Genomic DNA, 11831 nt, shown 5'->3' with positions numbered 1-11831 from the left:
AATACACACTAAATAGGGTATCTCACCCTCCAGGAGAGTAGGGGGGAGGATGGGGAAGGGAGGGCAGGCTGGGAGGGAAATTGGAAGCACCCACTTTTGAAAAGGGACAGGATCAAAGTAGAGAATAAAACAAGTGGGAGGTGGGATAGGAGGGAGGGAAATATGGTCAGTCTTTTACAATATATCTACTGTGTTATTGTTTTGCATTAGCCACACATGTACATCCTGTACTGAAGTGCTTGTCTTCCCAGTAAGGGTGGGTGACAAGGGAGGAAGGGAATGAATCTGGAATTCAAAGTTTTAAAATCAAATATTCAAATAAATATATATATATATACACACACTGTTATTAAAATTTATCATTTTACATGTAATTGGGAAATAAGATATACAGGCATTGGGGCATAGAGATCCGCTGGAAAAGTTGAAAGGGGTATAGGAGAAAATATGGGAGAGAGCAGATTGGAGGAGGGGATATCCTGTGGGACTGCTATTTTGGGGCGGTGGGTTGGGGAAAATTTGTAACTCAAAATCTGGCAGAAATGAATGATGTAAATCAGAAGTTAATAAAGCATTTGGAAAAAAAAGAATAAGGGTCAGCCAGGTAGCACATCGAGTAAGAGCACTGGCTCCAGTGTTGGGATGACCTGGAGATCGAATCCTAGGCTCAGACACTTAGCACCCACCCAGAAACACCTGGCCGTGTAACCTTGAGCAAGTTACTTAGCCCTGGTTCCTTTAAAAAAAAATTTTTTTTAAAGAAAAAAAGAATAAATGAATTAAAATCCCCCCCCCCAAAAAAAAAGAAAAATTGACATTCAGATACAAGAAGCAAGAGAAGCTTGAGAAGGTAAACAGGGAAAAGAAATCACAAGCCACTTATCAAAGTTGAACTATCAATATTCCTACATGGAAAAACGATTATTGTAACTGATGAGAGATATATATACACATACACATATATATACATATATATATATATATATATATATCAGAGGGTATATGAGCATATGAATACATATGAGAATATGTGTATATATGTTTACAGGTATACATAGATAGGGGGCACAGGACCAATTTATTAGGAAGGGATGATACTTCAAAGGTGAAATTAAGAGGTAAGAGAGGAATATATTGAGAGGAGATGGAGAGAGACAGAATGGGGTAAACTATCTCATAAAAAAGAAGCAAGGGAAGAGGGTTACAATGGAGGGGAAGAATAGGAAGGCAAAAGGGAAAACCTTATTCTCACTGAATTTGGCTCGGGGAGGGAATGAAATACACATTAAATAGAGTATCTCACCCTACAGGAGAGTAAGGGGGAATGGGAGGAGCAGGGGGATTATGGAAGGGAGGGCAGGCTGGTGGGGAGGGAAGTTGGAAGCACTCACTTTTTTTTTTTAAAGCAATTGGGGTTAACTTGCTCAGGGTTACACAGCCAGTTATTTCTGGGTGTGGTGCTGAGTATCTGAGCCCAGATTCGATCCCCAGGTCATCCCATCACTGGGGCCAGTGCTCTTACTCGCTGAGCCACCTGGCTGCCCCAGAAGCACTCACTTTTGAAAAGGGACGGGGATCAAAGTAGAGAATAAAACAAGTGGGAGATGGGATAGGAGGGAGGGAAATATAGTCAGTCTTTTACAATATATCTACTGTGTTATTGTTTTGCATTAGCTACACATGTACAACCTATACCTAACTGTTTATCTTCCCAATAAGGGTGGGTAACAAGGGAGCAAGGGAATGAATCTGGAATTCAAAGTTTTAAAATCAAATGTTTAAAATTATATATATATTACTGTTATTAATATTATTTTACATGTAATTGGGAAATAAAATATACAGGCACTGGGGCATAGAGATCCACCATGCCCTGCTGGAAAAGTCAAAGGGGGTATGGGAGAGAGCAGAGTGGAGGAGGGGATATCCTGTGGGATTGCTATTTTGGTGTGGTGGGTAGGGAGAAAATTTGTAACTCAAAATCTGGCAGAAATTTATGATGTAAATCAGAAGTTAATAAAGCATTTGAGAAATGAAAAAAAAACAATTGTACCTGTTTGGACAAAAGTCCTTATAGTTTTCTAAGAAAAACCTTTTATAGGATTATCTTGCTTCAAGCAATTCGTTCAATGAAAATTTATTATGCATTCACTGTGTGTAAAGCACTGTTTGCCGCTGGGGGTTAAAACTTTAGATAAAACCAAGTCCCACTTCATAGAGCTTACTTTCCATCTATTAAGAAGTAACACCACTACAGATCACTATAATACACAAAACGATACGGCAAATACACTAAAAAAAATTTTGAAATGAAACACCATGTCCTAGGAGAAAAGTCGTGAATATAACCTGAAGGAAGATTTCATAGAAAAGGTGACATTTAAATTGGGCTTTAAAGGATTGTTAGGGATTCAGGATAAATGGAGAGGGAGGATGTTCCATGTAAAACAGCATGCACAAGAGAGAAAGGGCAGTCTACTTTAGCTAAAGCACAAAGAGGTAATAGGAGATAAATCTAGAAAGGTTAAGGTGATGTCAGCTTGTGAAGGGCCTAGAATACCAGGCAAAACGTGTCAGTCTCTTTTGGATATCAGAATGAAGTGTGACTGAACAGTTTTGAGCAAAAGACTTAAGTTAACCAAATAGAAATATTTAAAAGCATCATTGTGACCATGGTACAAAGGCCATTTTGGAAGAGAAGAGGGTGAAGTTCGAAAGACTTATTAAAAAGCTCTAGTGATAGTCCAGGCAAGTGAAAATGAGGTCCTGTATAGAGGTGCTGGTATCAAGAAAGAGAGGGAGGATTGTCTCTTGAGAGCTGTGACAGAAGTAGAATTGATAGGACTTGGTAACTGATTAATAGCAACAATAATAGTCACAGGGGACACTTTAAGGTCTGCAAAGTCTTCTACAAATATTTATTTGATCCTTACAGCAACCGTAGGAAGTAAGTGCTATTATTATCTCCATTTTATATATGAGGGAACTGAGGCAGAGTGAATTGCCCAAGGTCATACTGTCAGTGTCTGAGACCAAATTTGCATTGAAATCTTATTAAAGATTCTATGTCCAACATCCTGTGCTCTGTATTGTCATCAAACTGCCTCTAAAGGAATTAAGGGGAAAAAGATTTGAAAGTTTCAAATGTGGGAAAGAGGGTGAATTTGTGGTACTCCTGGCAGAAACAGTGAAGTCAGAAGAAAAAGGTTTAGGAAGAAAAGGTAGGGGCATCTAGGTGGTGCAGTGAATAGAGCACTGGCCCTGGAGTCAGGAGGACCTGAATTCAAATCCAGCCTCAAAAACTTAACACTTATTAGCTGTGTGACTTTGGGCAAGTCACTTAACCCCAATTGCCCTGCCTTCCCCCTCCAAAAAGAAAATAAAGAGGTATTAATCTTGGTTTTGAAAATTCTGAGGTGCAGGTGGGAGCATCATAAAGATGTCCTCTAGGAGTTGAGGGTTGGGTCTGTATTCCAGAATATTGGGTGTCATAAATAAAGTAGAAGTACTTGAATGTGTGGGTATGATATAAAAAAGAGGAGAGCTGGGGAAGACATGAAGACCTAGGTGAGAACAGGAAGAGTCTAAGTAGTTATAGAAGTGGAAGGACTAGGAGAATGTGTTTTCTCACAAGCCAAGGGAGAAAAGCTTATCACCCATGAAATTATTCTACTTCTCAAGGTGTAGCCACTTACAAGAAAATACAGCCCCCAAAATAAGTCTTGAAATTACAAGCTAATTAATGATCAGCCATCATATGCTAAAGCTAGTTATAAAGCAGTGCAGATAATCTCTTGTGATTCTTCCTTTTCCTTGGAGTTTCCTGTAATTTCAAACACTTGAGACAACACACAGTCCTATCTGTATTAGATCATGATTTTGCACTTATTTCAACAGGTTTTGGGGATTCAGACCACTGTTTGCTCTTGAAAAGCAAGTGAAGAATGATGCTCCCTATGTGTTCAGAAACTCTCTTCCCCTCTTCTTCCCCCATTTGTTGAATGCAGCTCTGATCTTGACCCAGTTAAACTATTATTAGTCCCCAGACTGAGTGCATACTTGGTGTTCAAGCTCTTCTTTATTCTCTCATTAGCATGTCCATATTATAATTGTCATATGTCCTCAGGAAAACAGCTGACAATCCCATCTTTTTTACTCTAACTCCGACCCAGCTGACAATCCCATCTTTTTTACTCTAACTCCGACCAAAGAGAGCTTCAAAAAAATTTTCTGAAAGGGTTTCTTTTTTAATAACTTTTCACAGCTGCCTGTCTCTGCTGAAGTTTGGAATAATCAGTAGCTCACAAACTCCTCATGAAAAAAATCCCAATGTGTTAATTGCCACTAGGGGCATCTTTCATCTGAGTCTGTTTTGGAGTAACATCTAAAGTCATTCCCAGGATATACATTGCTTTAAATTTGTTTGCCCATGGAATTCTTGGGATTGCATTATAGCCTTCCTGGCCCACCTATTGATAGTACACTTATGACCAGTACCCTTAAATACCCTTCTGCAGGTCAGATGCCTGGTCCTGGTTCCATGATGCCTGGACAGCCCATGCCAGGCCGTATGATTCCAGCTGTTGCAGCCAATATCCATCCTTCTGGGGGTGGTCCTCCCCCACCTGTCATGCCACCAATGCCTGGGAACATCATTGGACCACGAGTACCCCTTGCAGCACCCAATGGCATGTGTAAGTAAAATTCTGGGGCTGGCTCACTACCCTCCCACCTCCTGGGTCTAGGGAAAGGGGAGAAAAATGATGAGCACTTCAGTTGTTCAGAGGTCTAAGTCCAGCCACATTTGAATTACCCAGAACTGTAGGATAGGTAAATATAAATTGACAATTCCAATTTCAGAAGGAAATTTTTGTTAGCATAGTGATTCACCCCAGGATCTAACAAAGTAGTTCTCCCTATTCAAGCTCATTAGCCAGCCTGGTTTCAATAACTTACACTTCTCCTGATAAGTTGGGAATGCTTGGGGAACACAGAGGATGCTGTTCACCTAACTTCTTACTCTTTCCTGTTTTTTAGTTATGTCCTTGACATAGAATAGCTTGTTTATTCAGTAGTCCTTCATGGATGCAGAATGTAAGGCTAAAAACTAGGAGTGAACAACTAGCAATAAAATGATTAAAGGAGGGGTGGCTAGGTGGTTCAGTGAATAGAGCGCTGCAGTCAGGAGGACCCGAGTTCAGATCCGGCCTTAGACACTTAACACTTACTAGTGGTGTGACCTTGGGCAAGTCACTGAACCACAATTGCCGTGCCCAACCCCCTCCAAAAAGCAAAAAATATATATATATATGTATGTATGTATGTATAGTAAAGGACTGAATAAAAAAAAAATTTAAAAATAAGGAAAAAAAAAAAAAAAGGACTGAATAGCCAGTCTTGTAAGCAGTCAGTCCTGAGTTTTTAATATCTGCAAAGGAAGAAGAAACATTTCTCCCTTAACCTCACTGTCACCATACTTGGAAGCATTGACCAGCCTACTTGGCCTAGAAAATTTGCAATCCTGCCTTCCTAACTTGGAGATTGGAGCTGTCCCAGTATTAGAGAATCATTGGTATATCTGCCACTTAGAGGTTTGGGGGTTTTTTTCCTTGTGTTTTGAGTTTTTACTAGCATATTTTACTGAGCATCTCTTGTATGATGAGAACTGAAGACAATGTTGTGGCGTATACAGAGAAATGTCAAACACAGTCCCTATCTTCATACAGTTTATCTGTCATCTAGTTAAGGTGACAACATACATAAAAAATTAAGAAAGTGTCACAAGATCATATATTTGTAGTATATTTGGAAAAGGCTCTAGACTTAGGAAGTTCTAGTCTCAGGTCCAGTGTTTCCACCTGTATGGCCCCATACAAATCATTTCATTTCTCAGGATCTCAGTATCCTTATCTGTAAAATGAAATTACTGGATTAGAAAACCAACTCCCAAGGGGCTGAATCCATGCCTGTGGTAGTAAGACAAATTGGTGCTCGCTTTGAATTCCAGTGAGAGAGCTTACTGTGGGCTGGAGTTTGTGGGGAAGGCCTTAACTGAGCAGCTGGAGTTTTCACTTGGATGGGTAAAATCACAGTGACAAAAAAGTCCCTCCAGTCACTTTGTTCATCTTTGAGAGCCAGTACCCAGAACTAGCATGTACTTCCTCATAATATGTTTTATATAAAAATGTTTGCTGTTAACCATGCAAATATTTTAAAAATATACAAACCTTCTCTAAGCTTTTTTTTTCTCTGTTCAAAAGTAAAATTTTCTGTGTTTGATGCTGTTGTAAACTCTAGTCCATCCTATACAAATGCTTAAGGAGAAATGGTTATACAGAATTGGGAGCTGTCAGTTGGTCTTCAAGGTTCACAGTAGAACTAGAGCAGACCCACTAAGGGCTTCATCTGATCTTGCCTTCCACATCCTGCACTTCCCTGTCTCTATTCTTAGGCTTATTTCTAGTCCTAGAATCTGTCATCTTTACCTTTTCCATGAAACCTTTCTTGAATTCCTCAGCCACAACTGATTTCACCCTCCTCCACTGTCATAATACTTAATTTGTTCTTCTCTTATATAATTATCACTTTCACCAAATACATCTTAATAAACATTAATAAGCAGGTGCAATGTATAAGGTACTATATGAGGCACTGGGGAGACAAAAGTTAAAAACTGTATAGTCCTTGCCCTCAAGGCATGTAGAGTGCTGAGGGATTCACGTGCCTAAGTATTATAAACGGGTGAAAGGATGATGAAAACCAGGAAAAGAGCACTTTGAGTGGGGGAAGAGAGGAGTCAGGGATCTACTTCATAATTATGTGTATTCTCATCTTTCATCTACTGTGAGTCCTAAGCATTTGTTAAGCATTGGCTGTTCTAGGCACTCTTCAAGGTCCTTGAGATACAAAGATAGGAGATTGACAGGCTTGTCAAAAGCTGCCTGATTCTGATGGAACTTAAACTGGGCTTTGAAGAATCAGTAAGATGTAAATTGATGTACAGGATCAGAGCATTCCAGATGAGCAGCAGCAGAAGTCATAGCAGTAGAGACAGAAATGAATGTGGCGTGTGAACACAGGGTTTGTGTTGTTGTGGAGAGAACCATTATTTGCAAAGCAGCTTGATGGAAATAGTTCTTTTCAGGAAGTAATTCCCCATGTTTTCCCTTATCTAGCTTCCTTCCTTCCCAATTGATTATGCTTCCATTATTTATGTTTAACTTTTGGATGTATTTTCAGATCCCCCTCCTCCACAGCAACAGCCCCCACCACCTCCTCCTACCGATGGCGTCACTCCTCCTCCTGCAGCAGCACCAGCCTCCTCGGCTCCCTAACAAGAAGTTCAAGGGACTTCCAGACTGATTCCATGATCCCAAGTAGTGGTGACAAGACTCTCTTATTCCTCAGTTTCCTTCTGTTTCTTTCAAGATTTTTCCTCTTCCACATCTGAGTGCCTCCTTGCTCTGGTGTATTCCTTTTGGTGGTGCTCCTTTGCCAGGGCTTATGGAGGCTGGGGGTGACAATGTACATTAGACAGGAAGAATTCACTTTGTGTCTTCCCTCTTCTTAGTAAGGGGGAAATAGGGAATATAACGGGTAAGCCCATCCCAATCTTTGCTCTTCTAGTCTTTCTCTGTCTTGGTGCTTCTGTGGGTAAATTTTTGTTGTTAGCATTTTTTAAGGAAAATAATCCTAAGTTAATAGGAACCAAAAGATGCAGGCAGAAAGATGGACTCACCAGTCTAGAAGTGATTAAATTTTGAGGTGTAGCAAATGAATTCATTTTAGTTTAATGCTGGGATGGGGTGGAGTACAAATGTTTAGAAGGTACACAGGCACACACACATACAAGCATGAAAATAAGAGAAAACAGTGGAGGGAGGGACCCCTGCCATTAATACTGCCCCCATTGAGGAATACATGTGCCTCTTTATTAGTTCAGGGTATTGTATATCATTTGAATCAGTACCTGATGCATCTCTCATGGTGTACTGACAAAGCATCCTTTTTTCGTTTATCCATGGTGGCTGAGAGTGCAACTATTAGAATAAAATTGCTCTAGTCTCCAGGTTTACTGGTTCTGGCTTTCTATGCAGATAGTTATTGTTGGGATGGTTTGAGTTGTAGGGAGCTTTGGGGGCTACTAGGGATGGGATTGGAACTGGGGGATGTATTTCTTAGGTCCCCAGGACACCCAGAAAAGTTTCAGGAGTCTAAAGCACTAGCCAGCTTGAGGAATCAAGCTTGATAGTCAATGTTGGATGCATTTTTCCCTTCTTTACTCTCCCCCTTATAAAAAGAAAAAAAAAGTAGATGTAGTTCTGAAGTTCTAGTTGATGGAACTTGGTTGGGATGGCTAGGGGTCTGAGGCCCCAAACTACCTCTTGCAGACAGCCAGAGTGAGCAGAATTCAGTGGAAACGGTACTTTGAATTTAAAGTAAGATTATTAGAGAGGTGAGGTAGTGCTGTGTCCACTCTTATACCTCTCCCCTTTACTTTCTGATCTCTAACATTCCATCCTTCATCAGGATTTTGATAGGAAACACCTGGTTAAAAAGAAAAAATTCTGAGGGGATGCCAGGGAAAGGGCTCAGCATCTAGAGCAATAAGCTCTCTGTTTTTATTAGGAGATGGGTTAGTGCTTTTCTTTTTGAAGATGGGTTGGTGTTTTTTGGGATTTTTTTGTTTTCTTTTGTTTTTCAGGGACAGGGTACAGGGATGGGGTCCATTCTATATAGGAAGACACAAAAATGCCTTAATATGAGCCCATTTTGGACCACCACACTCTGTTCCTAGTATTAATGGTTAGTTACTTGATAGTTCTTGGTGACCATTCAGTTTTCCTCTATTCCTATTCCCTAGGAAAGAAGCTTTTTTTCCTGATAAAGCTTTGTTTTCCAAAGCTTGTGGCCTCCTTTCCTTAATTTCCAGGTTGCATTTCCATCAAGTTGAAGTACGAGGTTGGAAGTTTTTGCTTTGTTTCCTGTCTTGTGTGTAAAGCTTTACTTTATTATAAAGGACAGGACACATGAACTCTGAACACAGTAAAACTTTCTCTTTCTTTTTTTTCTTATTCTCTGAAAAATAATAACACACAAAACCATCATCAAGATCTGCCTTCTCAAGGCTTCAGGTGTGGACTTCAGCTAAACAGATGCTATTAGTATCTCAAAGCCCTTTCTTAGAGCACTGGATTTGAGCTGTCCCTACTGGAGTTTAGTTTTAATGCAGTTACCTCCAGAGAGCCCCCAGTGCCTTGTGAAAACAGCCAGGGTTTTTCTCCTTCCCTGCCCCCCCCCCCCCCCCCCACTCCCCACCCTACCAAAGGGAATTCATTCCAAGTGTTACATATTCCTCCAGGGCTCTTGAAGGAACATGGAATTTTGTTTCAGATTGTAATCCCATGTAACCTCAGGTTGTTAGGATAAACACTTTCAAATTTTAAAGATCCAGGTCATTATTTTTTACTGTACTGGTGATGGTCCTACCAAGTACCTGAATTCTTAACACTGCTGTGTATCTGTATAAATAACCATGTGGTGACTTTTTTTCATCTGATCCTGTGTATATGACCAGTTTTATTCCTGCAATACAGCCACCCAATTTTGTGAAAAAAACAAATGTGGTTTTTGTACAAACCTGTGTCCTTGTGTGTGATTATTTTAAAAAATAAAGAATGGGACTGGGACAGGAGCTAGGAAGTCTCTTGGTCCTATCTCTGTGTCACAATAGGACCCTGTATTTCCACTTGTGCTATAGACTGCCAGGATACTTGCCCTATCATGTGTGAAAATGCAGTGAGTTGATGTATATCTTGGACTTTTCTCCTGAAAACAAAAGATGCTTGGGAAACATCCAGTAGAAGTTGTGAGCTGAAGCTCTTTCCATCCTAGCACCTTGTACAAGTTTTCATGTAAAATGAAAGAAGGTAAGTGTGAAGATGCCAGAGGAGAGGGTGTCTTAGCACTGTTTACTATGTTTGACTTCCTGGTACTGACCCTCCCTGGGAAATGAAGTGGGATGGATCAGTTTAGTTAGTCAAGGTGTGACTGATAGACTGTTTATATTGAGTTACTACCTGTTAGCTGATCTCCCATAGAGAAGGTAGACCTTGTGAACTTGTCTCTTTGTGATCTCTTAAAATATACGTGCAATTAAACTTAGTAACTATATGAACCGTCAGGATAGGAAGGAATTTCCATGGTTCATTACTGGGATCATGATAATCAAGGGTTTAGACTTTATCTTAATAGGTTCAGAAACTCAGTTACATAAATTCATAAATGGATGACGAAACCCTGAGCAATTGAGTCATAATAACCAAACTTAACTGAGACTGATTTATAAACCAGAATGCCAAGTTAACTTAAAATGAGAGATCATACATAGAATCATGATAGAGTCTACAAATTGAAAGGGACCTGAGAGGTCATGCCAACACTAACCACAACCTGTGCTCAAGTCTTCTCTATAATACCCTTAATTAAGAAATCATCATACAGCCTTTGCTTAAAGATCACCAATGACAGAGTACTTTTAGGCAGCGGAGAGTAAGGTTTCCCTCTGTATTGAACTAAAAGCTATCCTAATGAAATTTCTACCTAATGAATCTCCTGTGAGACCAAACAAGTATAATCTTTCTTCATGTTTACCTTGCAAATATTAAATAACAACTGTTTGGCTACCTTGCTTAAATGTCTTTCAGGCTAAATAATTTGAATTCCTTCAGCTGATCCTCTGTTCTACCTAGAGAACTTAGTCTAGCTTTTCATCTAAATTGTGGTACCTAGAAATGAACATAATTTGGCATGTGTAGTCTGATCAGATCAGAGAACAAAATTGTTACCTTCCTCATTTTGGATACAATGCTTCAGCTTGAGAGCAAATTGTTTTGTTTTTTGCTTTCCATGTCATGGATAAAAAAATGTTGAACAAAAGACCAAAGCCATATCTGAGTAACAGTCTCTTAGAGCACTATCTTCAGATCGACAGAAATCAACTAATCACCATTCTTTGGGTCTGGCTTTCATCCAGTTTTAGAGCCATCAAACTGTGTGTCACTCAACCCACATTTGTCTTTATTATCCACAGGGCTATCATGAGATACTTTTCTAAATTATATTCGGAAAGCCAGGTAATATTGTGTCTTCAGCATTCTTCTGGTCTACCAGTCTGGGAACCCTGTCAGTGCTAATCAATTGTTAATATGTTTTACTATCTGTAGTGTAAAGAAACCATTTTATTCCCCCCCCCCTTTTTTTTAAATAAGAACATTTGCCTTTCTTTGGTCTTTTCCCTGCTGCCATCCTCCCACCTTTGCCACAGTTTTTCAAGATCACCAGAAGTTGTTCCACAAATCTCATCAAGTTTTTTTTTGTGTGTGTTTCCTGACACATTTGTCCTGGCTTACCAATTTGAACTATTAAAAGTATTCTTTTTACCATTTTATTTTAGGGGGTGAAATACATGATCTAAGAATTGAGATTGGCACTTTCCTCCTGAGGTGTATAGACCTACTAAGGGATACTTTTGCCTGAAAAACTAGAACCAGTCCTAGAACTTCTCCTTTGGACAATGTCAAAGATACTGCCTCCATTTCTTTCAAAAATTCCAGACAATCATCTTTCTGTGTTTATTTATTGAATCATCTGTCTTTTGACATGTTAATATTTCCAAAATTTTAACTTTATAAAAGCTTAGTTATTAGCAGAGAATTGGTGGTAGTGGAAAAGGCACCAAGAAATTCACTTGGTTCTTAATCTCAAAATGCTGCCTGCTGTTCAAGAGCATTGAGACCCGGAACAGTATAATTTTCACATTTCTGGCCTTA

At 39.6% G+C, this 11831-nt stretch overlaps 1 protein-coding gene across 2 annotated transcripts in view; it reads left to right on the top strand.

Moving 5' to 3' along the window:
- SMARCC1 (SWI/SNF related BAF chromatin remodeling complex subunit C1) overlaps positions 1–9694 on the top strand; it is a 190385-nt gene extending 180691 nt beyond the window's left edge. For both annotated transcript variants that reach the window (XM_069095932.1, XM_069095931.1), the window contains exons 27-28: positions 4518–4694; positions 7240–9694. In XM_069095932.1, coding sequence (XP_068952033.1) covers positions 4518–4694; positions 7240–7334 — 272 coding nt within the window. In that variant the 3' untranslated portion in view covers positions 7335–9694. The remainder of the gene's footprint in view (positions 1–4517; positions 4695–7239) is intronic.
- The last annotated feature ends 2137 nt before the right edge of the window (positions 9695–11831 follow it).

This window comes from Petaurus breviceps, unplaced genomic scaffold (genome assembly GCF_028583685.1).
Source record: "Petaurus breviceps papuanus isolate PSGF00001 unplaced genomic scaffold, PetGlider_PUasm1.0 227, whole genome shotgun sequence".
In the NCBI taxonomy this organism is placed as follows: Eukaryota; Metazoa; Chordata; class Mammalia; order Diprotodontia; family Petauridae; genus Petaurus; species Petaurus breviceps.
This window is presented reverse-complemented; position numbering and strand designations above follow the sequence as displayed.